Source organism: Bombus huntii, chromosome 7 (assembly GCF_024542735.1).
Source record: "Bombus huntii isolate Logan2020A chromosome 7, iyBomHunt1.1, whole genome shotgun sequence".
NCBI classification, from domain to species: Eukaryota; Metazoa; Arthropoda; class Insecta; order Hymenoptera; family Apidae; genus Bombus; species Bombus huntii.
The window spans coordinates 10,918,761-10,944,907 of record NC_066244.1 but is presented as its reverse complement, the minus strand read 5'-3'; the positions used below and the strand labels follow the sequence as shown (position 1 = coordinate 10,944,907).

Sequence of the window (26,147 nt, the reverse complement as noted above, 5' to 3'; positions counted from 1 at the left end):
GGTGGAATTTTCTGGATTAACTGGCCAGGGATTGCTCGCCCCCTAGCGTACCATTGAACCTCATTCAAAGTGCAAGAGGAGCAAAAGCGGAATGAAAAGTAATTCAAGAGCCAAACTTCCGAAAGCTGCGTTTGCATTTAGCATCGGCGACGTTATTTATGCAGTGTCAAATTAAATGATTCCACCGAACAAAGTATTAAAATTACAAAAAAGCTTTCGTAACTGTGAACCTGCAGTCTGTTAATTTGCATAAAAAACGCCGACTTCTATGTAAAAATATTTCAACTAACAACCTTTTTCGAAAATATTTATTTTTTTGAACACATCGACTTCAGAATTCAGAGGTACTTACACGCAAAGTGTACTTTACGACGTGCTATAAACGGAATATTGCATACTACATACCGCGTGAAAGGAGAATCAACGCTGATTAAAAAATTGCTTACCCATGAATATAGATTTATGTGATCGTACGTAATATATGTTTTCAAATTTTGTCTCTAACATTGCATAGAATTTTAAACCAGGTAAATGAAATCTACCTACTCGTATTATTCAATATACTTCGTATGCATTCTATATACAAAATTATTATTTCATTTCAATTTATATTTTATATTTTATTTAGTAGTGAATTTATACGAATTATTTGTACTTAAATATTAATAAGAGATGGATTGAATTAAATATGTACTGATTTTATGAAAATATTACTTTATTGTCAAATTCTTCGTATACAAATTTACGAGATGGTAAAAAGAGAATGTTTGCTCAAAAAGAAGCTTAGATCTATTCTATATAGCCCTCCTATCTTTGCATTTAATGTGTTACAAAAATACAATTGAACATTCATAAAAGCAATATGTATAATATGTATTACATCAAAGGAGTACTAAAACCTCCGTCGATTAAATACTTAGTTTTTGTATATGCTTAATTTCAACATTTTACGTGTCTGTCCCATTCGGATGTTACTATTTTTTAAGTTTCACAAGGATGTATAATATGTTAGTACAGACACCAATATGTGCTTTTCATTTTCACACGATTTTGTTGTTTTCCAGGCCCATACCTAAAGAAAATTTGTATAAAGATACCAAGTCATGCTATGCTAGACGTAACTTTATAAAAATTAGTGAAAATTTTTCTACCTCATGTCAGGAGAAACATCCAAACTGCACGCATAAGCAGGAGCCACATGGCCCATAAATATCTTCTTACAATTCATTTTGAATCTGCTCAATGGAGAAAATATAACAATTTTATTATTTATATATTGGCATGCTAGCCACTTTTGATTAGAAGAAGGTGAAACTGCTGGTATGTTATTTTACCCGGACGGATATCCCCCTGTAAAAGGTATAAGTAATTTAGTATCTATGAAAACTGACATTTATAAAATTCTGCAAACAATAAGGTATGATACTTATTATTTGAATTTATTATATATTAAAAGAATTTAAATATACATACATACCTTCACCATTACAGTTTATGCTATTAGAAAGCAATAAATGCATAGTATGTAGGAACCACCTAATCTGTGAAATACCCTCTATATGTTTCTCCCAAATATGAATTTGTACTTTTGATATGAAACATCTGTTGAGGTAAATTTACCTCAACATACTCTGGTGTATAGAAAAATGATATGTCTATCTTTATCATTATATAATCTCTACTTGTTATTCAAATGATATTCATATTTAAAGGTTATCACAAGAGAGTAGTATGTAATGTAGTGTTGTCTTAAGTGGATTTCTTTTTCTGCTTCTTTTACATAATATTACTTCTAATTCTGCAGCTTCCTCTTCAGTTGGTTCGACAATTGGTTTTTTATTCACATATGTACCCAATGAATCCAAAAATCCTGTAACGCAGTATCATCATTTCTGTGATATTTCCTTTTGTCAATCCTTAGTTTGTTTCATTCCCTATAAAATACATTTAGACAAACCTATAATCGCATCGCAGTGCATGACTACTTTTAAGATTTCCTATATGCTCTTATTACTATATTACATATCATAACTGACAAACATACTTCTTTAATTTTTACATTGGAACTCGCTTATACGAGTTTTCTCAACATATCCAGAAAGTATATTTTTTTACAGCACCTTGTTGCCCTTTAAATAGATTTTCTGCACCAACGTAGAGCCCAACCAATTTATATGCATGATTGTACATTATGTCATTCACAGTTGAATCCATGTGGTTCATACATGACTCACTGTCAATTTCCTATAGCATAACAATTATATTATGTTAATCACTGTATCGTTTAAAAGAATAATATCAAAATTATTTATAATTTCACATAATTCTAGTTGAATCAATGCAATATATGTGATAGGGGTAATCTTTAATCTATTTGAATCGAAAGAAAGAAAATGTATTAATGAATACTCACCGTTGATATCATTTCTGCTACAAAACAAATCATGTTTACAATTCCAATTCTTACTGCCGTCCGCACGCGTCCTATAACGTGCTATCTCCGTAAACTGTCCTCCTTGCAAGCAACTTCTGTTGCCAGTGCTGCCACTATGAAGACGAGAATGCTACATAGATATGATATTTAATTCTTTTTCGTATCCTACGTTTTGGAGCTCAGTTAACCCCCATATCAATTTCGTATCGCATGCGATGTTATCGATTCAGCACGGAGAAAGACTACAGCGCAGCCGAGACGGCAAAGTGTAGAATCACGAGTATTCTAAAATACACGATTTCATTTATTAAGGATATAGTTTATCGCAATCGATCTATGTTCCGATTAAGATGTAACGTAGAAGAATCAGTTCCACACAGCAAACGGGTAAAGTTTAAAATGTAAGCGATCGAAGTTAACAAGAAGATATCAATAAAATCTCGTTCACTTATCTGAATGATCGAAACTGGTGGGAACGCGCGTAAACATGAGAAGACGCGCGGGAACAGGATATCGAAATATTTGATTCATTTATATTGCTTTATTTATTTATTTCATATGGAAAAACTTCTCACAGAGAACAAAATTACGCTATTTCAAAAGGCGTATGTAATGGTGCAAAGAATTTTTCTTACCGACATTTACTGTACCTCGTATATATACCATTTACTAAAATTAATATGAAAAGAATTTGAAAAATGTGACAAGAACATGTCATACAGGAATTATGTATCATCCGTTGTAATTATTTCGTACAAAAGAAAATGTAACTATACCTCTTATTCATATATTATATAGCATCAAATAATACTACATAACAGTTTAAAAATTGTGAAAGTTCCAGTATTAATTATATGCATTATGTGATTACGTAATGACGAGAAGGCAGAATAGTAGACATTTCACAGTTATATAACTTCACATGTTAATGATTTATTAACTTATTTTCACATACAATAGTATTATGCGTGAACGATCAAACATTGTATAAACAAAATTTACAAAATAAAGTATAAGTCTTTACAGCTAAAAGCTACTAGTAGTAGTGGATCACATAGCTTCATACTTTTCCTCGGACAAGCAAATATTGCCACCCGAGGCTATTCCATTTTTTTTTATTTTATGCTCTATCTCTCATGTATATATATATATTTATTTATATTTATATATATATTTATACTTTGTATTTATATTTGCATTTATATTTATATTTATAATCATATTTATATTTATATTTATATCCGTATTTATATTCATATATTTATATATATAGTCGTATTTATATATATATAATATATATATAAATATCATGCCAAATATATTAAATAAGCTAGCTTTCCTAGTTTTTTGTCCTAGCACGGAATTTTGGGAACGCGGAGGATGGGAATGGGATTGCAAAAAGGGAGTGTCCATGAAGTGGAAGGGTAGTATACTGTATACATACATATGTGTAATATGCTTTCCGTGTGTCGTGTGTTTCTTCTTTTCATAGTACAGACGTATATTACACTCATTTAGATTCAACGATCTTCTATCTTGTAAATATAAAATTATTATCTCTTATTGTAATACCACTGACGAAATGATATCGTAATATGTATAGCTATTATCTGCGTCAATAGTCATATTGTACACCAAGAAGTGCATCCGTCTCCTAAATTTGTTTTACACGGCAATCGTGATTACAGTTGGATCGTTTGTTCCTAAGGAGTTTAATCAGTTTTTCGTTCTTTCATTTTTATTTTGGTGCTTCTTAAATCTATCTTCGTTCCCCAAAATTTGCATTTTCGATCGTTTCCTTTTTTCTCTCTTTTTTCTTTTTTTGTTAGTTTTACCTTTGTTCTCATTCTATTCCTCACATTTTTTCTCTCTCACTCGTTTCCTGTCATTCTTCCCAAATTTTTTGCTCTTTCTCTCTCACTCTTACAATACATTACGCGACAATAAACAAAAGTCGCCCCGCACCCCATTCTCCTCTCTTTTTTAGATCTCTCTCAAAACATAACAAGCGAACGAAACGCTCCATTAAATATAACTACATTCTCCTCATTTTTTATTTATTTTTTGATAAATAATAATAGTAATAAATATTTGCCAAAAAAACTCGTGCTCCTCAGTCACACTTTGATAACTATCGGTATATAGTTCTCCAAAAAATTTGTTTCCCGCAATTACTAGTCGTACCGCTTGGCTAAACGCGTTAACTATCTTTAGTCACTGTTTGATCGTACCCGTCCAACCGTCGCAAGAAGAAAAGGAAATGCAAAAAAAAAAGAGACGATAGATAAAGTGTCGATTAACGTAGGCCTCTTTTTTTACATTATCGTGCTCGCAATCCTCTATGTTTATCGATTCGACGTTTGATTCGTATCGAGAAAAAGCAACGCAGGTTGACGATGTTTGGAATTTTCAAACATTCCTTAACCATGACTTTTATCGCGATTTCATTGAAAAATTTCATTGAAAAATTTCATTTTACTGAAAAACAAAAACAAAAAAAGAAAGAAAATAAGAGAAAATCGCGGAAAATAATAGTATATAAAAAATTTGACGAAAACACAAAGTTAGATATACGTAAGTGTTTATTACATTTATTTATTAAAATTGACTTTTCTACGAAAACAAATCTCAACTAGAAAACCCGACAGGCCGGATAATGATTAGTAAGAGTATCGTCTAATAACTAAAAAAATCAAATAGGAAATATTACACATATAAAAACAGTGCTATGAGCTACACACTTCAATCATTTTTCAACGATAGTGATACACTAATAAAACGTCATGAAGTAACATATAAACATACGTATATGTACAAAATTGATTATTTAAGAATATTGAATCACGATTCGTTTTATTCTTCGATTTAAGAGATCAAAAACGAAATTCACTTATAAATAAAAATATTCCCACTGATTGAAGCATGGTTCTTCTTAAAAAGTATCTTCTTTTCTACCCACGTCGCTTTTTCTGCGAGCACGTTGCTGACCAAATCGGCGCAGCTTCTTTTGTCCAATGATTTGCATAAATACATATTAAATAGTGCGCAGTTCGACGGTTATCGTACAGCGATAATTACCGATAAGGCGTATGTATAACTATGTACAATACGGAAAATATACAAAGGACGTCGGCTCTACGGTGTATACGTACTCTCGATCATAAAGATGTTTGATTCTTGCGTACATTACGTTACTGAGGTAAGTCTTTACTGTTTTTTTTTGCCTTTTTTTTTTTGTTTTCGTTTTTTTAATAAATTTATTAATCTCCCGCTTAGCGCGTGAATACGCTGCGAAGAAAGGACAAAAAACCTCCCCCTCGTGTTGATTCGACCTCTGGATCGATGTTACGAAATTAGCAAGGAGCCGCAAGACAAAATTACATTCCGCCCCACGGCTACCGACTGGGCGAAGGAATCGAACAATAAAATTATAAGTGTCTTATGTTTAAACGGTCCCATGTTGTGTAATAGCGATGCCAGCCGTTTGCGCGTTTCCTATCGCACGATCCCCGTAAAGTCTTTTCGACACCCGTGTTTCTCATTATTATCCCATTTTACCTCGCTTTCCATTTATTTCCCTATTTCAGAGAAAGCTATATCAATCGTCATCGAAAATCGTCATCCGCGGCCGGTGATATGTCTTTCGCCACTGATAAAAAAAAAAAAAAAACGAAAATCTACAAATCTGAGATAATGCATCATTTTGGTCTTCCTGAGGCTCTAAGTGTCTCTTTGTTGCTGCGTTTTGCTAATCGTCTCGTTGTTAGTCGTCGATGAAAACGAGACTTTTGAATATGAACGTGCTTGCGAGGAAAGGCCCGACGACATGAAGTCTTGCCGCGAGCTTTTGATTCTATTTGATGTACCGTTGTTAATTAGAGGCGCGTGAACAACCAATTAGGATCGATGAAGTAAATGTGAACGACGAGACTTCGTAAGCGAAAAACGCGGTGTTCTCTGTCGTTCGAGTCACAACGATTATTCGTTGCTAGAATAGATAATAGAAGAAAACTGTTCCTTAAAAATTCGTACACTGTCCCACTCGTAGTTTCGAGCAGCATAAACATTAATGGTCCTTGCGTTTAGAATCTTAGTTAGTCCCATTCGACTAACTCAATTTTTTGTCGACTATTTGCATAAGATAAAACTAACTTCTCTCTTTCTCTCTCGCTCTCTCTCTCGCTCTCTCGCTCACTCTCTCTCGCTCTCTCTCTCTCTCTCTCTCTCTCTCTCTCTCCATAAACTGCTTGATCAAACTTTGAAAATTTATTATGTTCGTCTTCTCTAACCGTAGTCATACAAAACTTTATATTATGTATCAAATGTTTTAATTCGTGTTATGAAAGTTATTGTTTGATATCACATATCAGAGAAAATATTTTTATCATTTAAGCTTGTTATTCGAGAAATTAAATTTCTTAATTTATTTTACTTTAACGTTACGTTTCAAAACTTAGAACATTCCTCGACTTTCGGTACAAATTATAATTTACATTGTTACACGGTTACTTATAACTGCTATTTTCTCCAATATGTAACTTAGATAAATATGTTTATATATCGTTGTATTTTTACACTATTACAGAATTAATTGAAGCGATTTGATCAAACAGTGAAAAATCTAATGAATTTATTACCATTCTCCCTTTTACTGTAAAAGTGACATTTATAATTAAACAATTTAGAAAATGATTATTGGTCCTCGGAAATTTTGGATATTTTACATAATAATATTATATTTGAAAGGCTTTTAAATTTCCTTCATAGTAAAACATTGAGACCAGTTACAAAAATGACGGTTACAAGAATTTGCAAGAGGTATAGAAATTTTGCAAATTATTTAATTTTCCACCAGAAATACCAACTATTTCTGTCTACAAGTTCATAGTATTAGCAACGAATAATCGACAGTTTATGGAATTCATTCGACTGAGAATGTTCTTCTTCGAAAATCGAAGTGACGAGTCATCAAAAAAATTCGCGCAACCCTCTTTCTCTTTTGATACTTGCATTTTCTTTATTGTCTGTCTGTCGTGTGTTTAGATCTATTGAATGTCTTTCTTTTAACACATTGCTTATCAAGTTGTTCAAAACCGAATTCCTGAAAGCATAATTCTTAGCAATTTAGTCGAACTTTTTACAATTTGCATAGTAAAAATGAACATGAATCAACGTAAAGATTTCACAGATGAAAAGATCATTTGTCGCTTTATTGACATATTGAGAAATTGGAAAATTGTTTTACTCATCTCAGATTGATAAGCAACGTATTAATGTCGTAAGGTTTTCCTGGCTCGAAATCTTTTTTCATGGACAATGGCTCCTCGACCAGACACTCGATCAAATAAAATATCCATTTAATACTCGTATATCCTACTAACTTTTAAAGATTCGCTCTGTATGGTTTTGTACATATTTATGCGTACATGCTTTCAAAGGAACATTTCTCGCGTCTCGGAGTTAAATTGTGCGCTGAATAACGCGGTATAGTTTTGGATTTTCGCGACCATATAAAAATAAAGATGAATTACACGCTATCGTACGATTGAGATTAAAAAAAAGAAGACAAAAGGAAACGTTAAAACAAAATACGTGTTAGACACGCACTCAGAAAGAACATGAAAATGGAAAAGTGTTCTCGCAATGACTTTTTAATTTTTTCGGCGTTCTACTCCTCTTTCATTGTGTTCTCTTTTTTTTCTTTTTAATTTCTTGTTTTTTCTTTTTAACTTCTTGTTTTTTTCTTTTTAACTAAAATTTACTTTAGGTTACTCGAAAGACCCGTTTCGTTAAAAGTGGAAATTCAGCGTGTGTCTGATTAAAATCAAATGACGACACTTCGCAGAGACCTCGAGTTTTTAATTAATTCGATCGTTTGTTTCTTATGTACACTTGATTCATTTAGCTTTTCGTTCATAGAATATCGAACCATGGCATCGATACGTTACTTTACCATCTAAAGAATATATCGTTAGAAAATTATTACGCGGATCAAAAAACACCGGCTGTCTGTGGCCGGCCAAGTTTAAAAAGAGTTTCAACGTGTCGAGACTATTCGATATTACAGCGCAACACGATGACGTCCCGGTAAAACAATTACTCCTTGTATACTTACGTATAGCCATTTAAAAAATGATTGATTGAAAACGGTGATTTTTTTCTATAGGTACTGTGATGTTGACTCTTTCGCAAAAATATCATTTAAAAACTACACATACTTGTTTCTATATCTTCAATGCAAGCGTAAACACACTCGCACGTGGTTTTAAAAACAGGAAAAGAAAAACGAGGTGACGCGTGAAAGTGTGTTCGTCATTCTAAAATCGAACACCTGATCGTACATTCTAACTTGTTACATTACACGTATTTTATGTAAGTCTTGGAGATACAAATACCTCTTATGCCCCTTATCACACATCCTATATGTCTGTGAATGTTAATGTAACATTCGAAACAACGTCTTTAGTTCGAAAGTTGCAAGAATCGCTTATGTTCGTTTACGCGAACTCGCAGAGTATATCTATCTCGTTACAGCTCGAGTCAGTGAATAAAATACATTCGTCTTTACTAAATCTACGTTCCACAGAAACGTGTCAACTAAAAGAAGAAAAAAAAAAAAGAAAAGAAAGAAAGGCTATAGTCTGCTCAGTATTTTTACAATTGATGCACCAGCTAGGTAAACGCGCACCACTTCCTCGTTTCTCAAATAAAACTTTCCTCAACTCAATGATCGTACTATCTGTATGTAACTATATAAGTAACACGAAGACACATATTGTAGGCCAGCTCCACGCGATGTCAGATCGGCCATAGATACATAATATATTTTTTTTTCCACTAATGACTTTCTAATTGCGTGATTATTACATTTTTACAATTTTCGCCCATTTTCCTGCTAATTCTGGCGTTAAAGAAAAATATTTACGTGTACGTGCTTTGATGCGCATAGATAATTCAACAATTTCGTTTCGGTAATATGTCCTGTAAATTTTTTAAAATATTCTTAACAAATTAAAGATCTAACAGATTCTACTGTTACGATTTACGCGATGTTCGGCAACAATTTGCTTCTTGAATTAGCGAGTGATCGACAATTCGTAAAGAATTCAACTTTGGAACAGCAATGCTTAATAGGAAAATGGTGTTTGCTAGAATTACGCTCGCTAGCAGCAAATTATTGCGGAGAAATAACGACAAACTATCCTATATCACGTCGAGATATATCTCGACCGACTTTCGATCGATAAAAATCTTTTGTAATTCGATTACATAATATTTTTCATTATTTCTACGTTCAGTCGCTTCGATCACATTCGATTGACTTTTCTGCTTTCTGTTCCTCTATTAACATATGTATTGAACGACAAAATTCATCAGCGTCTCTAAAACTTTCATTCCTGGTATCATCGATATTTATATACAAGAAAAATAAACGTGCTTGTGTGCCACAAGAAAAACGTCAAACAAATTATTCGTATCTACTTTTATCTACTTTTGATTCTATCAGGGCAACCGTAAGAATTTTCGAATATTATGGATTCGACATTTTGTTGCTTTCAACAAACTGGACCACGATATTGATTTCTCCATTTTTTTTTTTTTTTTTTTTTTTTTTAAAGAATTATACTTATTTACCATTCTGTAATTTCTAGAATTGAACAATTCTTATTTACTCCAATAGAAGAAAAATGTATGTACAACAATTAATTTCGCTTATTCTACGATCTTCTCATTCAACAATCTTTACTTCTGCATTGCGACTTCTTCTATCCGTTATATTACATATCAACCATTACAAGAATTTGAATCCGTATCACACTTACTTAGAAGATCCCAGATAATGTAAAATAACCGCATTCGTGATTTTACATAGTTCTATCATACAATTAGTTCAATATCGTTCAATTTTACACAAAGATATGATCGCAATACAGAAGACAATATTGAATATATCGAATGAAAAATTTGAAATATAGTTCTCGTAAAGCTTTAGGAAAATCTGAAGCTCCGAGAATTGTATTCGATAAAATCAACCGTGTTCGATAAGAATTATAAAGTAGCGCATCTTCATAAAATTTTGACCTGTCGACGTACTCGATTAAAAACGTCTCCGATATTAGTCCTATCGAATACAACACGAAACTTCCACACATTGTCAGCGAAAACAGTAAATCGTCTGCCGGAAATTTAGAAAACAACGTAGAACAAGTCGAGTGCCGAAATCTCTTAATAACAAACGCTTCGACAGCCTCTTCGATTTTTCTTCGTACAGAACTGATCTCACCGTCGCATCATTGTAATCTAAGTTGAGTCGTTTGAGAATAAATCGACACGGATCACCTACACTCTTTCTGCTCTGCTGTAACAGGATTCAAAGATCCGATAGACTTCTTCGAAGATCTTTTCCCCTCTTGCTTCGAAGCACCGCCGTTTTCCGGTCCCCTGCTTCCGGTCACTTTACAGGACCTGCCGGTGATCTTCTGATCCTTACTTGACTCCGTGACTTTGTCCAATTCCGCCATTGCTTCCTGTATAGCGTTCTCCAGTTGCATGTTCAATTTACGACTTCTAGAAAAAGAAACGGGGCAAACGAGAAAATCGTGGGGTTAGTCGAAAGGAACGTTCAGTGCGTCCGGATACGGTTTTGGTGAGCAACAGCAAAGCCGCGATACGTCTAGAATGCGCTACGCAGCTACGACACTACTTTGCTGGTCGGGTATTGGTTAAATGAATCGAAACAGTCATGAATTGATCAAAGAAACGGACGAAGGACTCCTTACGAATTGTTGAAAATTCTCCGTTTACTGCGTGACATTTTTATAGGAAAATTTTGGTAGTTCTCCAACATTAACTTATTAAGAACCAAGCATTCGAACGATATACTCAAGTTATGCAAATGCAACAATATCGAAAGATGTAAATGAAGTAATTTACACTACGGGTCACATACATAAGTATCCGAATATCTTGACAACAATATACGAATGATAAGAAAATGTATAAATTGAGGAAAAATTAATAACTAAAAGCAATATTTATCATTTTATCATAGAGTCACTGGATAATAAACTTTAGTCATTTGTTTAAAAATTGAATGACATTATATGAAACTTCAATAATGTTACGAATATTTCAATTTTTTTAAGTATTCTTACGAATATAGGATTTAAATGCAAGAAGAAAAAGTGACAAAATATTAATCACATCTTTGAAATTCTCTTGCTAATCACAATGTCACGTAAAAAAGTAACTGATTAAATTGACTTAAAAGAGATTATAAATTAAATGTCGCGTTAATGCAACGTTGGCCCTTAATACATTAGTCTTCAAACAGTCTTAGTTCTGCTTTAAGTTTCTGAACATCTTTTCCTTTTCTTTCTTAAGCAAAAAAAAAAAAAGAAAAAAAGATAATTGATCCATTCAAAAATTAATTGTTGTTTGGAAATACGATGATTAAAATTTGGATGTTTTAAAGTTTACTAGAATTTACGCCTTTTATTTCAGCTATTGTTCCTCCAGTCCAATTAATCGGCAAAGCGAAACAAAAAAAATTTTTTATCGAACATATAATTGCTTTTTCCAACTGTCGATAAGAGTTTCGATTCAATCAAACAAATTTAAATATCCGGCTGTCGAATCCTCCATAAGCGGATTTGGAACGGCGAATGGCGTTATTATTAAAAGATTCTCAACCGTAAATCTGTCACGTCCATTTTTTTTATCCGATATTTTACACGCATCACAGACTGCATCCACATCGAAAAGAATTTCATAAAATTTTACCGATATTCGTTATCTGCCGTGTAACCGTGACAATAAACCTTTTTTTTTGTGAATGATATACGAGACTACGAAGAATTTACTACTAAACAAAGAATACAGAAGTTATATTTAAACAGCAATACTAAGCGATATAAATAAAATTGCATATGTGTTTGCAGAGTGTAGACTAAAATACGTCTAAAAACGCGCAACTGCGATCAAAGAGACAGAGTAAAAGCGTTTTCCAATAGGGATCTTCTAAAAGGGCTACCTTAAAAGCCTTCTACAGTTAAACGAGTGTCGTGAAATTAACAATCGCAGCTACGCACAGGTTTTCTTATATTAAACAGAGATTCGATAACATTGGCTGTTGGTTTGTTAATAAATGCTTGACAAGGTTGATCTATTTATAGATTATTGTTTATGTTATAAATGTAATAATACGTATAAAATAATATAAGAAATATTATATATTGTTAGTAACTAGATACACGTATAGATCAACTATGTAAAACACTTATCAATCTTAATTTGATATACTTTTTATCTGTATCGGGTATGATAGGATAAACGATAACAAAATACGAAACAGAATCGCGTTATTTATCTTCAGTTGTAAAAAATTCAATTGTGCGACAAATATATTGTGGTTTTAAAAATAATGCTTCTCATAATATTCCAGTGATAGGAAAATCCGAACTGTACAAAAAGTTATTTATTATTTTTGTTAATCCTTTAATCAGAGTCGCTTCATCCAGATTGTTAAATTTTTTAAATCTGTGGATTTTTATCAAAACTTTAATTCCTCCAGCGCAACGGATAGAAATAAATAGAAGAATAGAAAGAAAACGATCTTTTACAAGGTATACATTTTATACCGTTTTCTATGTATTTCTGTCTCAAGTTGAAAGTTTGTATCGTAAATCTTTCCTATACTGGATATTAACAAGTGCATATGTATGTAGCGATTTTACCAAATCTATTCGTATTATCTCAAATCAAAAATGCAAATTAGAAAAATTGACGGTAAACAATTTAACCACATCCTGTACAAACGAAGAACATTATTGAAAAAATGTAAGACACAGATCTATTTGAAAAATGATCACCGATACGTCCATACGTCTCATTAAATATAAAATCCAGAAACATAATATAAAACTCTCCTAAAAACAAAAATATCAAAATCAAATCTAGGATAATAATATAACATTGAAGGATATCTAAGAGAGATCATGCGACAACAAATATACATTGTTCACAACTCGTAGAAAAAGACACACGATAAACCAGCAAAACTTGTAAATCAAATGAAACCTTGGGAAACGCGTCGTATACCGTTAATCGTTTCGTAAATGGTGATCGTTCATCCCCGCGGTACCCATCGTCCCTAAGAGGGCTCGATAACCCGTTTCTGATAAGTTGATCCCCGAACGAGGTGGTGCGACTCACTTCCTAAACTTTTTTCGCGCACGGTGGTGCGCCTCGAGGCCTTCGGAGAGGGACTTGAGAGCCTTGACCTCGACCTGGCTCCGACCGCCCCCGCCCCCGTACCAACGGACCCAGACAGTCATGGTGCCCGGTGGGCCCAAAGACTCGACCTTGCCCGGCCAGGCCGGACTTCCTCTTGCAGCGCCCCATACTAGCTCACCCACTTCCAGTTTCCTCTGGCTCTTCTCCTCCGACTTTGCCTCCGTTACTAAAGGGTTTTGAAACAATTCACGGTGTTTTTCTTTCGGTTTCTCTATTGTTCTCTTTTTCTCGCTGCACGCATTTCTCTTTTCACTCTCGCTCTATTTCACGCTACCTCTCTTAGCCACCAGACGGTGATATGTATTTCGATCTAGCGCGGTGAACAGATGGTGAAACCAGACTTGTATCCGGGAAAGCAGAACGAGCATCGGGGGATCGTGAGATTTTTTATTGAGCTCCGAAGAGTTTGTACTCCCGTAATTTAGCGATCATTGAAGTAGTAACGATAGACGATATTATTGCTATGGTACTGATAAATACATTCTGTTTTGGAATTTATTTAAAATATTACGACTTCAACCTTCTACAGGTGGAATTTTATTCACGTGTGAGAGAAGGAATTGTAGAAGATTATAGATTCTTGTTATGGATAATTGCTATAAATAGCTTTTTTCATATATAGCTTTATGTATAACGATTGTAAAATATATAGCTTGATAAAAGCGATATAGCTTTTGCGTATAAGAAATACAGCGAGAAATAAGTAAAATTGTAAATGTATGAATAATATGTAATATTCCAAATTATAGCGAGTTCAATATTAAATATTAATTCGAATGGCCGACTAAATGCGAATTAGCGTAACTGGTATAAAATTTTTGTGTTACGAGTTTCGCAAATATTCTGCTTCTTAAAATGTAGTAATTAATAACAACAAACTGCGAATGTTTATGCTAATTCGTATATAAAAAATAAAACCAAAACAGAAATTTCACCTACTAAATATAACCATTATGTACATTAAGTTGTATATTTTTATGTTTCTTCATACAACATGCATTCGGTATAATTTTTGCAACTCTTCTCATAAACGCATAAATATCTGCCACTTAAGTATCGATTTAATTTCGCAACACGATCCCGCGAGCTTTCGTCTAGTTAAGATTGTGTGTTAATTTTGATCAATAAGTGCATGACGCATAACAGCGAAATGAGTATGCTCTTTGTGCGTGCCTTACGAATGGGATGAATTACTCTGAAACATCCTAACTGATACCACTACGTCTGTATTTGTAGGGTTGTTTATTTTGAAATGTGCTCCTTGCTCGCGCGTGTGCTCGTTAAAAAATGATTAGTAGCTTCATACAAACGGTGGTAGGCGAGATCAGTGGCAAAATAAGGTATCAGATGGTTCGAGCACATGCAATGACTTCGTCCATCGATCTCTTCTATTTCTGACTCGACAATTAAAGAATAAGTCCTGCTCTGAGGAATGCAACCTGTACGCTTTCTTTTTGTAGACGTTCCGCGTTACTCGATATCATACTCTTCCGTACGTTTTCGTCCGTAACTTGAATCGTGAATACATATAACTCTACCGTAGTGACTCGATCGTAAAATAACAGATCCATAAAATTCATTGGACAATAATTTTTCGTTATTTCCGCAGGTTCAAACGGTGAATCGCTCGAATCGTAAATTCCAAACTCCCGTTTGGAACGGCGAATTACGAACGTGATAAAGCCGCGGATTTACGTGACAAATTTTTGCGCACGCACGTCCCAAGTTCACAGGCGTGGCCAGGGCGAAAACAACAATTCCCTCCCCAAAATATTATGCACATGCGACACGAGACACGTGAGGATGATTATGTACAAGAAAATGACCGCAACAAATAAGACCGGTGAGCCACACCCGCGCCGAAAATGAACGTATGACTGAAGCCCCTTGGCCCCTTCAGTGGTATGTGACAATTACGTGGACAATGAATATTAACAAACCTGACAGCCAATTAGTACAAAAAAAGTAGGAATGTGTATGGAATAAATCCTTATGAAAATTATTTACAATTTATTAATTCAACGTCACCGCCGTTACATTTTTATAGCAAAGCAACGAGTCTCCTCTCCTGGGATCTTTTAACGAACAAAAATGTTTAGTATTGACACCACTTACCTGCTTCGAATTCTTGTGAAATATTGCAACGAATTTTTATTTTCTTTTCTCTTTCTGGCTGAACAATAATACAGTCCAATGATACATCGAAGAAAAAATTTTGCCAAGAAAAAGTTATCGTTTGAAAAGGAATATTTTACATTTTCTTCGAATTCTTTATTTTGTAAATAAAGAATATCACGATCTTTATAAGGTAACATGTAAGAAAATTAAAAAAAACGAAAAATAATATCTCTTGTCGAAAAGAAAATATATACTCCTTTTCTAAAAATAAATTTTACTAACATCTTATAGAAACTGATTAAATGGACGATAAATCTCGAAAATAAAATCAGGCGTGGAAATACTTTTCTCTTTTGATTATTCATATTAACTTTGGAGATGAGTAAATCTTGGATATTGCTTAAAAAGCGTTACCAAAGCGTATACAATGCAACAAGCAATAATTGATCATGCCACTACGCATGCAGCGAACGAAAACAAATACTGAGCAAGCGCACAAACAATCGTAAACTAACGTAATTACGTACATAACGGAACATGCTTTGTACAAAATACGAGGTAGCATGAAGGAACGTTAGAGTGTAGCAGATGTATGTCTAACTAAAATATTGACCCTTGATTAGTACCATTGGATCACAGGTAACCCACAAAATTTTGAAATAAATTGCTCAGTTTTAGAGTACTTCATTTTTATTTTAGAACTTTGTTTTATCAATTATTATACTTATATTTACTAAATCTAGAATTCCATTCTAGAATATAGAACACAATTTAGTGACTACTGCAATAACTAAACGTACTCCAAATTGTCACCTATAAACCAACGGTATCAATCAAGGACTAATGAAAATGTTAGAGTTAGAAGGATTCTTATTACTAACAATCATTCTATAACAATCATCGACAAACAACGCGAAATCTTCTCGTTACGTATAAATTATTTTATAATATTTCTAAAGTTATACCATGCATAAAATTACATTCCTTATCAATGTAAGACTACTGTCAGATACCACTTTGATAAGATAACTTTCATAATAAGACAATTCTATACAATCGTTCTTCGATTCTATACAAAATATACAGGATGTAAAAAAATCAATCTTTAACAACCAAGTTTACTAATTATAGCATAATTTATTTGAAAGATCGTTCGGAGCTTTCTCGATAGAATTAATGTGTTTTACAATAGTAACACAGTTTTCACGTCAACAATTATCAAAGTTGATTATCAAAATGTGGCTCGATGCTAATATCCGAGCTACTTATATAACTAATATACGATTAATATCTAAAAATACCATACAATACTGACCATCTTGGTCTTCATGCAGGGTAGAATGCATGGAATGGATGGAGTCCAGCTTTCGCTTGATTCCGCGGCCGAGGGCATGTTCCCTGCCCTCGCACCTCACTGTGCTCACCACACCTTCGGCTTGCTTCAACGTCTCTGACGTATAGATCTGTCAAATACAACTGGATCAACTCAGGCACAAGCCTACCAAGTCACATGCTAATATCATTTCAATCTAACGTCTGCCAAATCGCTCGTTTCATTTCGATAAACCCTTCTATTTCTCCAGCAAGATTCTCATCATTCTTTCGACCGAGCGTGAAAAACATAAGTGAACAGAATGAAGTAGTATAAAACAAAGAAAATAAACAAACAAAACAAACTACTCGAACAGAGAACGATTTTTAACTCAACTAAGTAATGTACAAAAAATGTATAATAAAATATTAACGCGATGAGCGTTCGAAGAGCTACTATTATAGAAAACTTACGTTTTCTACGCTATCAATGGCCGAATTAATATGGCACGTTCAAATTTCATTCTTCGAGGCATGCAAACGAGAAATGATACCAAGATGACAAAATCCAAACTCTGATTACGCATGCTCATTGCAAGGTATTTTCTCTTTTGTTTTGAACGTTTAGGAATAATGTATGTCAGATAATTTTTAGCAAAAATAATACTGTTTAGCAAAAATTTATTTTTTCTCTGTTTGCCATTATAAAGAATCATGTTTCTTTTTTTTGCTTAGCAATTCGTTAACACACGATTAATTATACAAGTTACATTATTGCAATGTATGCTTTAAATAATAATGCTAAAAAAAAGCGAGCTGAACATCGTCCGGCCCACGAATTATCTACGCGTAAAAATTAATAACGTTAAATACAAACTAATTACAAACTTAATAGTACTCGATTGAAACGTGTATTATGCCCTTGCAAGTAGGGAATGCCACTGGTTGTGTAATTGAAAATGTACAAAATTAATTAATCGACCCGTACGAAAGAAAGATGCTCAGTCCTCCGACGATGAGTCAGTCTCCTCACCGTCGTCAGCTTCTTGCGCATATACGAATTGATTGTAAATGTATGGATTCATATAGGCCTGCTTATTAGGCGAATAGTTCACGACAGCAATGCTATTAGGATCAGACCTATAGTTATACAAATGTGGATAAAGCCCTGCTGACGCAGCGATACCGATATTTACAAATTTCTGATAATTCTCGCTTTGTGAACAATAAGGAATACCGATGTTCTGATTCTCCAAAGGCTTTTCTTCCGAATTTTGATCTATGTCATCTTGCTCCGGAAGATGTTGTGAAACTTGTGACTCAATTTGATCGATTTCGACGCAAGATTTAGGATCGAATTTCGTTTGAGGTAACATAGTGTAATGCGCATGATCTGGCACTAAAGCTTGCTGTCGATAAACGTTCGTATTGGGAACATAATGCTGACTATGATAGAGGATCGGCTGATAGTGACCATGACCTACAACCGGCAACGTATTGACGTCAACCTCTGTATAAGAGACGTCCGTCATTTCTTTAGTGACGCTTAGGTGATCTTCGACAGGATTCTGGTCCATTGTGTCTGAATATATGGAATGATTTGGTGATGAAGTGTCCATATGCTCCTGTGAGTCAGCGTATGTGTTTTCAGGGTGTGTCGTATCGGCTGGCTGGTGCATGTCTGTTAGAGTTAGATGACGGTTGACCTGCTCTACATGGGTACCAACCTGGATCCCAGTAGTCACCGTCGACTCCACATATGTCTTTCCATGGAGACCTGGCTGACTAAGCGTGATTTCTTTCGTGGTGATACCTTGAATTCTCCAATCTTCCGAAGCCACTGGTACATCGCCTGAATCCGGTTCGCTACTTGATACGCAATGAACCATTGGCTGGAAATTAATATTTTAACGCGTTCAGTATATTAGTTGAGATAAAAATACAAACAAGGCAATATTATATATCACAGTTTTGTTTTCATTTCAATAAACAAAAACGCTTTGAATGTACTCAGAAATATTTTTTTGGTACAAGTAGATTTTGTTTTAATACAAAATTAAAATAAAAAATCACACATATTAATTATATATATTAAGGTTCTTTCATATGTCTCTTAAACTTAAAAAAAATAGAAAAACATAATTAGTCTGAAATTATATATAATTGAACTTGAATTAGATATAAAGGAGCAGGTATGCCATACTTAATCATATAAATGCAATAAATATAAATTATATATTCGCAACGTTCACTTCTTTTCAATCTACGTTTGTTCACATCACTTATTTAACCCCACAGAGTTTTAAAGCATCTAAGAATTTCGTATTTGATTTGTTTGAAACACACAGTGACAAATTTATGCTACAATGCCAATTTTCATCAAAACTATATATCTAAAAAAACTTAGTGCTTTAAAATTATACAAATACATGAAAAAATACTTAATTCTACTGAAAAATATTTTAATTATATGTATATTAAATAAATAAATCTATGATATTCTGTAAACATTCAAAGATATATTTAATATTATAACAATTGACATATTTCAGAAAATTAATTTCTAAGTTACCTATTATGTTTTTCTTCTATGGTTTTATTGTTTTTATTGTATTGAATAATGCAATATTACCGTAGACGACGAGTGATGTCTAGCTGTAATTGGCGGTGCAGGTGAAGCTGCTCCATGCGTTGTAGTGTCCACGGCAGGACTATTCGATCTTTGACTATTCCCTGGACTGTGTGTGGTGGTATCCGGCGGCGATCCTTGTCTCATCATAGCCGATTGAGCCATATTCGCCTGATTACCAGCTGTCTGAGTCGAAACAGAATGTCTTGCCATCAGAGGACTGTGTTGATCGCTCTGTTGAGCTGTTTTCTCAACAACAGTCGTACTACTACTGGCAAGAACGTATTGCTGCTGTTCAACGTTCTGCTCCGAAGACGGTGAATTCACGCTACTTTTTGGGGAAGTGGGCGCCTTTCCTTGAATCATTCCAGAACTCAAAATATACGACTGATTATGATCAATGTTTAACGAAGGATCGACGGTGGTTCCATTAGAAGCTGCAGCTTGAAAATTAGGTATCTGATTGTTAGATACCATGGTCGTTTGTTGCTGTACGATCGTAGTATTTTGCTGAACGAATGTTGTGTTCTGTTGATTAGGGGCCGACGAAACAGCGATATTCTGCGCCGTCCCGCAAGGTACCATCAACGTCTGCCCGTTCATCTGTATGAATTCCTGCTGACCCTGCATGTTTGTCGGTCGAACTTGCGAGGCATTAAAAGTCACTTGCTGGTTCGGACTGACATTTGCTACTATCGGACTCAGTTGGTTCCCAAACGACGTTGTTCCATTTACTAAAAATTGGCCACTGTTCGGTGAGAGGAATTGTGCGCCAGGACTATGCTGTTGAATAATTTTTCCGCCGGTTGCTTGCGGTGCTCGAATGACCATTCCAGCAGGACCAGCTGCTAAAATGCTCTGACTCGGATTGAATATTCCACTGTGGCTTTGCACCGGAGTTAACACGTTCTGACCGTTTACGTTCTGTATCTGCAACTGCATACCGATGTTTCCTGTGTCTTGCAGCAAGGTCGCCGTTCCATCAGCAGACATAACCATACTTCCTATACCAGGAACGATGAATTGTTGAATAGTAGGGAAATTTTGAACCATGCCAGCAGCTCCGTTTAATAAATTCACTGGTTGCAGAAGATTTATTTGCTGAGCTGGTTGAGGATTCGTGATAATTTGTTGAGCATTGAACTGAGCCGATGTTGCACCGGCCTGACCATTCATTACCAATTGAGCTGGTGCTCCACCCTTGCCAGGAACAATTGTCAATGCCTGCAGCATCGGACCGCCTATGCTCTGAGTCTGGAAGTTCTGCTGCGCAAAGTTGGATTGCGACTGCATCAGCATGCCGGCATTCTGTTGGGACGAAGCGATATGCAACATCGAGGCCACTGTCTGCGGATTCGTCTTTCGTTTTTTGTACGCTTTCTTTTTGCTCATTGCTGATTCGGGCGATAGCAACGCCGGTTGCCGATTTACCATCCCTTGATTCGCACTGACGTTTCTCGTAACGTCCTGATTCGCATCTAGGATTGACTGAGCATTTTGTATCACGTTTCCAGTCGCGACAGTTAGATGCGGTATTTGAACATTCTGACCTATACTGTCCATCGTCATGACACTAGGTTGTATAAGTACAGGAGTCTGAATAGTGTTGACGAGCACCGTGGGCTGTCCAATAACTTGCTGAGCTACGCCCACCGCAGGAATGACCTGGCTGACAGCTCCTGTCACACTGGTGACCATAGGTGACACTGACAATGGTGGCATCGAATTAGAGTTGGAAATGATTTTTGGAGGAGGTGGTGCCATTACACCGTTGATTCCTGAACCCGTGCTAGCCATTATAAGTTGACCACCATTAGACACTAATATATGACCAGGAGGTAAAGTCGATCCAGGAGGATGTTTTAATATTCCGCCTGACGTAAGAACATTATGAACTTGAACATTGGACTGAGGATGTTGTTGGGTTGGTTGTTGTTGCTGTTGCTGACTTTGAGGTTGTACTGGTGAATTGGTACTGGCCTGAGGTACTTGTATACTACTAACGACGCTTTGAACCATCTCTAATGGCGATTTCGACACACTTATCGCTATCGACGATTGACTATTCGGAAGAGAGGACGTCGTAGTAACAACAGTGGTTGGTACATTCGTTAAGGTTGTCGAAGACGCTGGATGCTGTGATTTATTCGAGAGTATATCTGGTATAGCGGGATTTGGTATTCCAGAAGGTGTATTTATCGAAACCGTAGCGGTATTTGCTCTTCCAGCTAGCACAGATGTGATGGTATTACTGCTAACCGTATGGCCGCTTGCCATTGTGGTTATTACCGATGACGTACCAGCAAAGTGATTCATCGGTACTCTCGAAACTGCATTCACAGTATGAGGATGTGGCTGGTAACCATCCAAAGACGACTGTCTCGTGGTTTGCCTTTTTGTTATTTGAGACGTCATGCTGTCTGAACCGGGGGTGGATGATTGCGACGATGGCGTACTAGAAGGAACTACGTTTGAACTCGTTGTAGCAGAGCAAGGCGTCTCCGCGCGTTGCTCTGGCGCAACACTACCCATCGAAGACTGTGAGGGTTGTTGAGCCTGAGGCGTTAAAGGTTGAGATGGCACCTGACCAGACGTAGAATGCGAATGAGGTGTTGGCGGTTGCGAGTAACTATGTGGCGTCGACGGTTGCGACGAAATGAGGCTTTGAGGCGTTGCCGGCTGCGATATTCCAGGTGTCGACGAAGCTGGCGTGTCCGAATTCGCTGGACTGTTCGTACCAATCGGAGATCCATGACTGGTACTCACAGTACCACCCTGGATCGGTCTTGAATCAGCTTGTTGCTGATTGTTCTGATACTGTTCTCCAAACGTGGACGATGTAACAGGATCCTCGCGTTGATCAGAATGCATCAGGTACTGACGTTGCATTTGTTGTTTATATTGATCCTGCACATAAGATTGAGTATCAGCACTGGTAACACAACCTTGGCAAGGACTATTCTCCGAATCTGTTCCTCCACTGCTCGAGGTGGGAGTCATGCTACTGTGTACAACAACGGGCGAGGTTGCGTGATTTTTCACAGAATTAAACGTCGATGTGCTCGTGGGGCTGGCGCCGGAAGAAGGCTTTGGTTGTGGAAGATAAGTGTTATTAGGCAAATGCGAACCATGACTCGTTTGCGGTGTTTTCGAATTATTGACAATTCCCACTTGAGAGCTACTAACACCGGTTTGCCTTGATATCGTGCTATTCAACAAAGCAGTCTGTTGCGCAAGGTAACCGCTGGGATCTTCCAAAAACGACGGGCCGCTGCTATTGACGGTCGAACCAATTTGATTACTATTCTGTTGATTTTTCTCGTTGAATTCATCTATTGGACTCGAAGCTGATTGATCAAGGCTATTGTTTCGAACATCTGTAACGCTATGCTGGCGTTGTTTCTTCACCATTACTTTACTGGGTTTGGCCTTCTTGCGTGCAACTTCATCGGTCCAAGTGGATGCTTGTGGAATGTGGTGATGTAGAGGTGGAACACGATCGAAGGAGTTACATGTGATGTTCTGGACTGTGACGAGAGAAGGCTGATGAGAACCCGAAGCTGACCGATTTTGTTGCCAAGGTGGCGTTCTCGAATTGAAATGCACGTTACCGGGTTGCCCGTTTGGTCCCATTCCAGACTGCGTTTCAACAGCATGATTGGTATTCGGGCTCCTTCCCGCTACATTAGATAAAGCGTATTGTTGCTGATGTTTAACATCTACGATAGCTCCTTTCGAAGCATCGAAACTTCTCACAGGATATTGAACCTGATTCTGGGCGTACATTCGTTGCATATTTTCGTGGGAATTATTCGATAAGTTCCCATTTTGTACGACATGGTGCCGTTGTACAGCGTGATTGTGCAGCAGAAGTTGTTGTTGCTGCTGCTGTTGTTGTTGTTGCTGCTGCTGCTGTTGTTGCTGCTGCTGCTGCTGTTGAATTTGTTTCGCATTCAAATCTTCATCCGTCACAGAAGAAGTACGATTATGTCTGTTCTGCATATCAGCAGTATTCATCACGGGACCAATTGTTTGTTGTTGCATTACGTCTAACGAATGATGATTCAACTGTTGATTAGGATACTGAGGTTGCACGCACACCTGAGATACTTGTTGTTGATGCTGATGCTGCTGTTGCTGCTGGAGTTGTTGTATTTGCATTTGAAATTGATCCGCTGGTTGTGCCTGCATTACGTGTTGATTGGGTTGATGTTGTTGCGTTTGTTGTTGCAGCTGATGTTGATGAATTTGGTGCAACTGCGGATGAAGAGCAGATTGAGCTGTTACTTGTGAGGATTGCATGTGATGCACATAATTTTCTGACGAATGTTGAGGGTTGTAGTTTCCTGATTGTTGATCAACTTCTTGAGTCAAATGCTGCTGTTGTTGTTGCTGCTGTTGCATCTTATGCTTCTGCATTTGTTGCATGTGCAATTGCTGTTGCTGTTGTTGCTGCTGCTGGTTCAAATGGTCCTGCTGCTGCATTATGTGTAACGGCTGCTGATTTAATTGATTAAGATAGTGAGGAGCTTGCTGTTGCGTTAACTGATTCACGACCGTGTTTTGATGTTGTTGTTCGTGTTGCTGTAAAATCTGCATATGTTGCATTTGCTGATGATGAGGCAGTAACTGTTGCTGTTGCTGTTGCTGCTGTTGTTGTTGAGATATATGCTGCTGCATAAGTTGCTGCTGCTGCTGCTGCTGTTGTTGTTGTTGTTGTTGTTGTAATATAAGCTGTTGATGTTGCTGTTGCAACAACTGTTGTTGCTGCTGAGTCATATTGTTAAAATTGGCGCCCTGCTGATTCATGATCAGGGAATTTCCCATTAACATCCCCGACATATTGTGCTGACTTATCCTTTGCTGAGGATTTCTCGTTACACAGCCGTTTATATCTTGTGCTTGAGAAGGTGAATTTAATGTTTGATGACATATCTGCTGATTACTTTGCTGAACTTGCAAATTAGGGATCGCAATAGGCCACACCTGGAATATGAAAAACATTCACGTGTAAACACTATGCTATATACATAGTATTCGACATACATTACAAAATAATAAAATTTACCTACTAACTTATTTATTTATAAAGATTTATCTATTACAGGTAAATTTATTATTTACAATAAACAGACCGTAATTATTGACTCTTGGACAATACAATAAAGTAAAATTTAGAACAGCGAACGAACTTGGAAAATAATTATCTTGTTTTATTATGATTACATAACTATTATATTGAATAAAAATTAGATATTAACGTAATACAATTTTAACTTCTTATAGGAAATAAATATTAATAATTGCGTCACGTATAATTTCATTTAAAATGTAAAGTTCGCAGTATTATTTGTTCGAATCTCTCTCGGGATACACTATGGAAGGATTAAAATAGCAGATTTCTCTTCGGATTAATTAAAATTAGTATCACATTACCTGCGATCCATTTGGTACTGGTGACCCTTGCACTCCAGATGCCGCAACAATAGCTCTTTCGCGTTGTGCCATAAGTTGTGAGACTGAGACTCCTGAGAAAATGTTTCCTAGCCCCCCTATTTTCCTCTTCTTTTTCTTGTTGAGACCATCTGAAAAATATAATTAAACGTTGATAGAAATCATCTTTTGTTATTGGATACTTAAGATATGCAAAAAAATGATATTAATTCTTAATGGAATTCCGGGGCACGTTAAATCTTCAAGGTCATGGAGAATTAAAATACGACTCATTTCCCTAACTCTAATTTTAACCCTCCACTTATTATTCAAGCGCTGCTTCAGGTTTCTTAATGAACGAGTGTTCCATTTGAAGTCCCACCGCAAGGTTAAATCCTATTTAGCGTAACAATTCCAAGATTCATATCCGTTTTATTCACTACCTTTCTTTTCCAACACATTTTACTTGTAAACGAACGTATAACTTTTTCCAATTTTGTATAAATCAGTTACAAAGATAAATGGTTATAATATTGCCTTTTTTCCAAGTGCAGAAGATAAATGCACGAAGTGTCGCAGAAATTGCTGATTTATAGTATGACACATTCTGAATGAAAATAATTACTATTCTTTACATAATAGAAACTATTTAATGAAAATTAGTTTTATATATTAACAGTAGTATAATATTAATAGAACGTATATAATTTTCATCGTGTTCATACTAATTGTTTCTACATACGAGAAAAATAAATAATGCACGGGAATGCACGCGAACTATTTAAACGATGCTAAAAGATACAAGAATGGAGGAAAATCACCCTTATAGGTTCGTTAGTATTTAAAAAAAATTGATGAATCAAAGAAAATGAAAAATAGAACGAAGCGAAGCAAATAACTGTTTCATATTTTGAATTGAAGCGAAAC

General features: G+C 35.7%; 1 protein-coding gene and 1 long non-coding RNA gene across 4 annotated transcripts in view; both read right to left on the bottom strand.

Annotated features, from left to right (window-relative positions):
• Positions 1-693: 693 nt before the first annotated feature.
• Positions 694-1,471, bottom strand: LOC126867417 (uncharacterized). The gene is made up of 2 exons (XR_007690289.1): positions 1,152-1,471; positions 694-1,072 (listed from the first exon to the last, which is right to left on the bottom strand). It is a non-coding gene; the product is annotated as an uncharacterized LOC126867417 (long non-coding RNA).
• A 1,871-nt stretch (positions 1,472-3,342) lies between these two features.
• LOC126867402 (mucin-17-like) overlaps positions 3,343-26,147 on the bottom strand; it is a 381,530-nt gene continuing 358,725 nt past the window's right edge. For 2 of the 3 annotated variants that reach the window (XM_050621825.1, XM_050621827.1), the window contains 6 exons: positions 25,224-25,372; positions 19,791-24,773; positions 18,886-19,050; positions 17,163-17,310; positions 13,649-13,895; positions 3,343-11,002 (listed from right to left, as the gene is read on the bottom strand). In XM_050621825.1, the coding sequence (XP_050477782.1) occupies positions 10,771-11,002; positions 13,649-13,895; positions 17,163-17,310; positions 18,886-19,050; positions 19,791-24,773; positions 25,224-25,372 (5,924 nt within the window). In that variant the 3' untranslated portion in view covers positions 3,343-10,770. The remainder of the gene's footprint in view (positions 11,003-13,648; positions 13,896-17,162; positions 17,311-18,885; positions 19,051-19,790; positions 24,774-25,223; positions 25,373-26,147) is intronic. The other variant, XM_050621826.1, reaches the window with a different exon arrangement.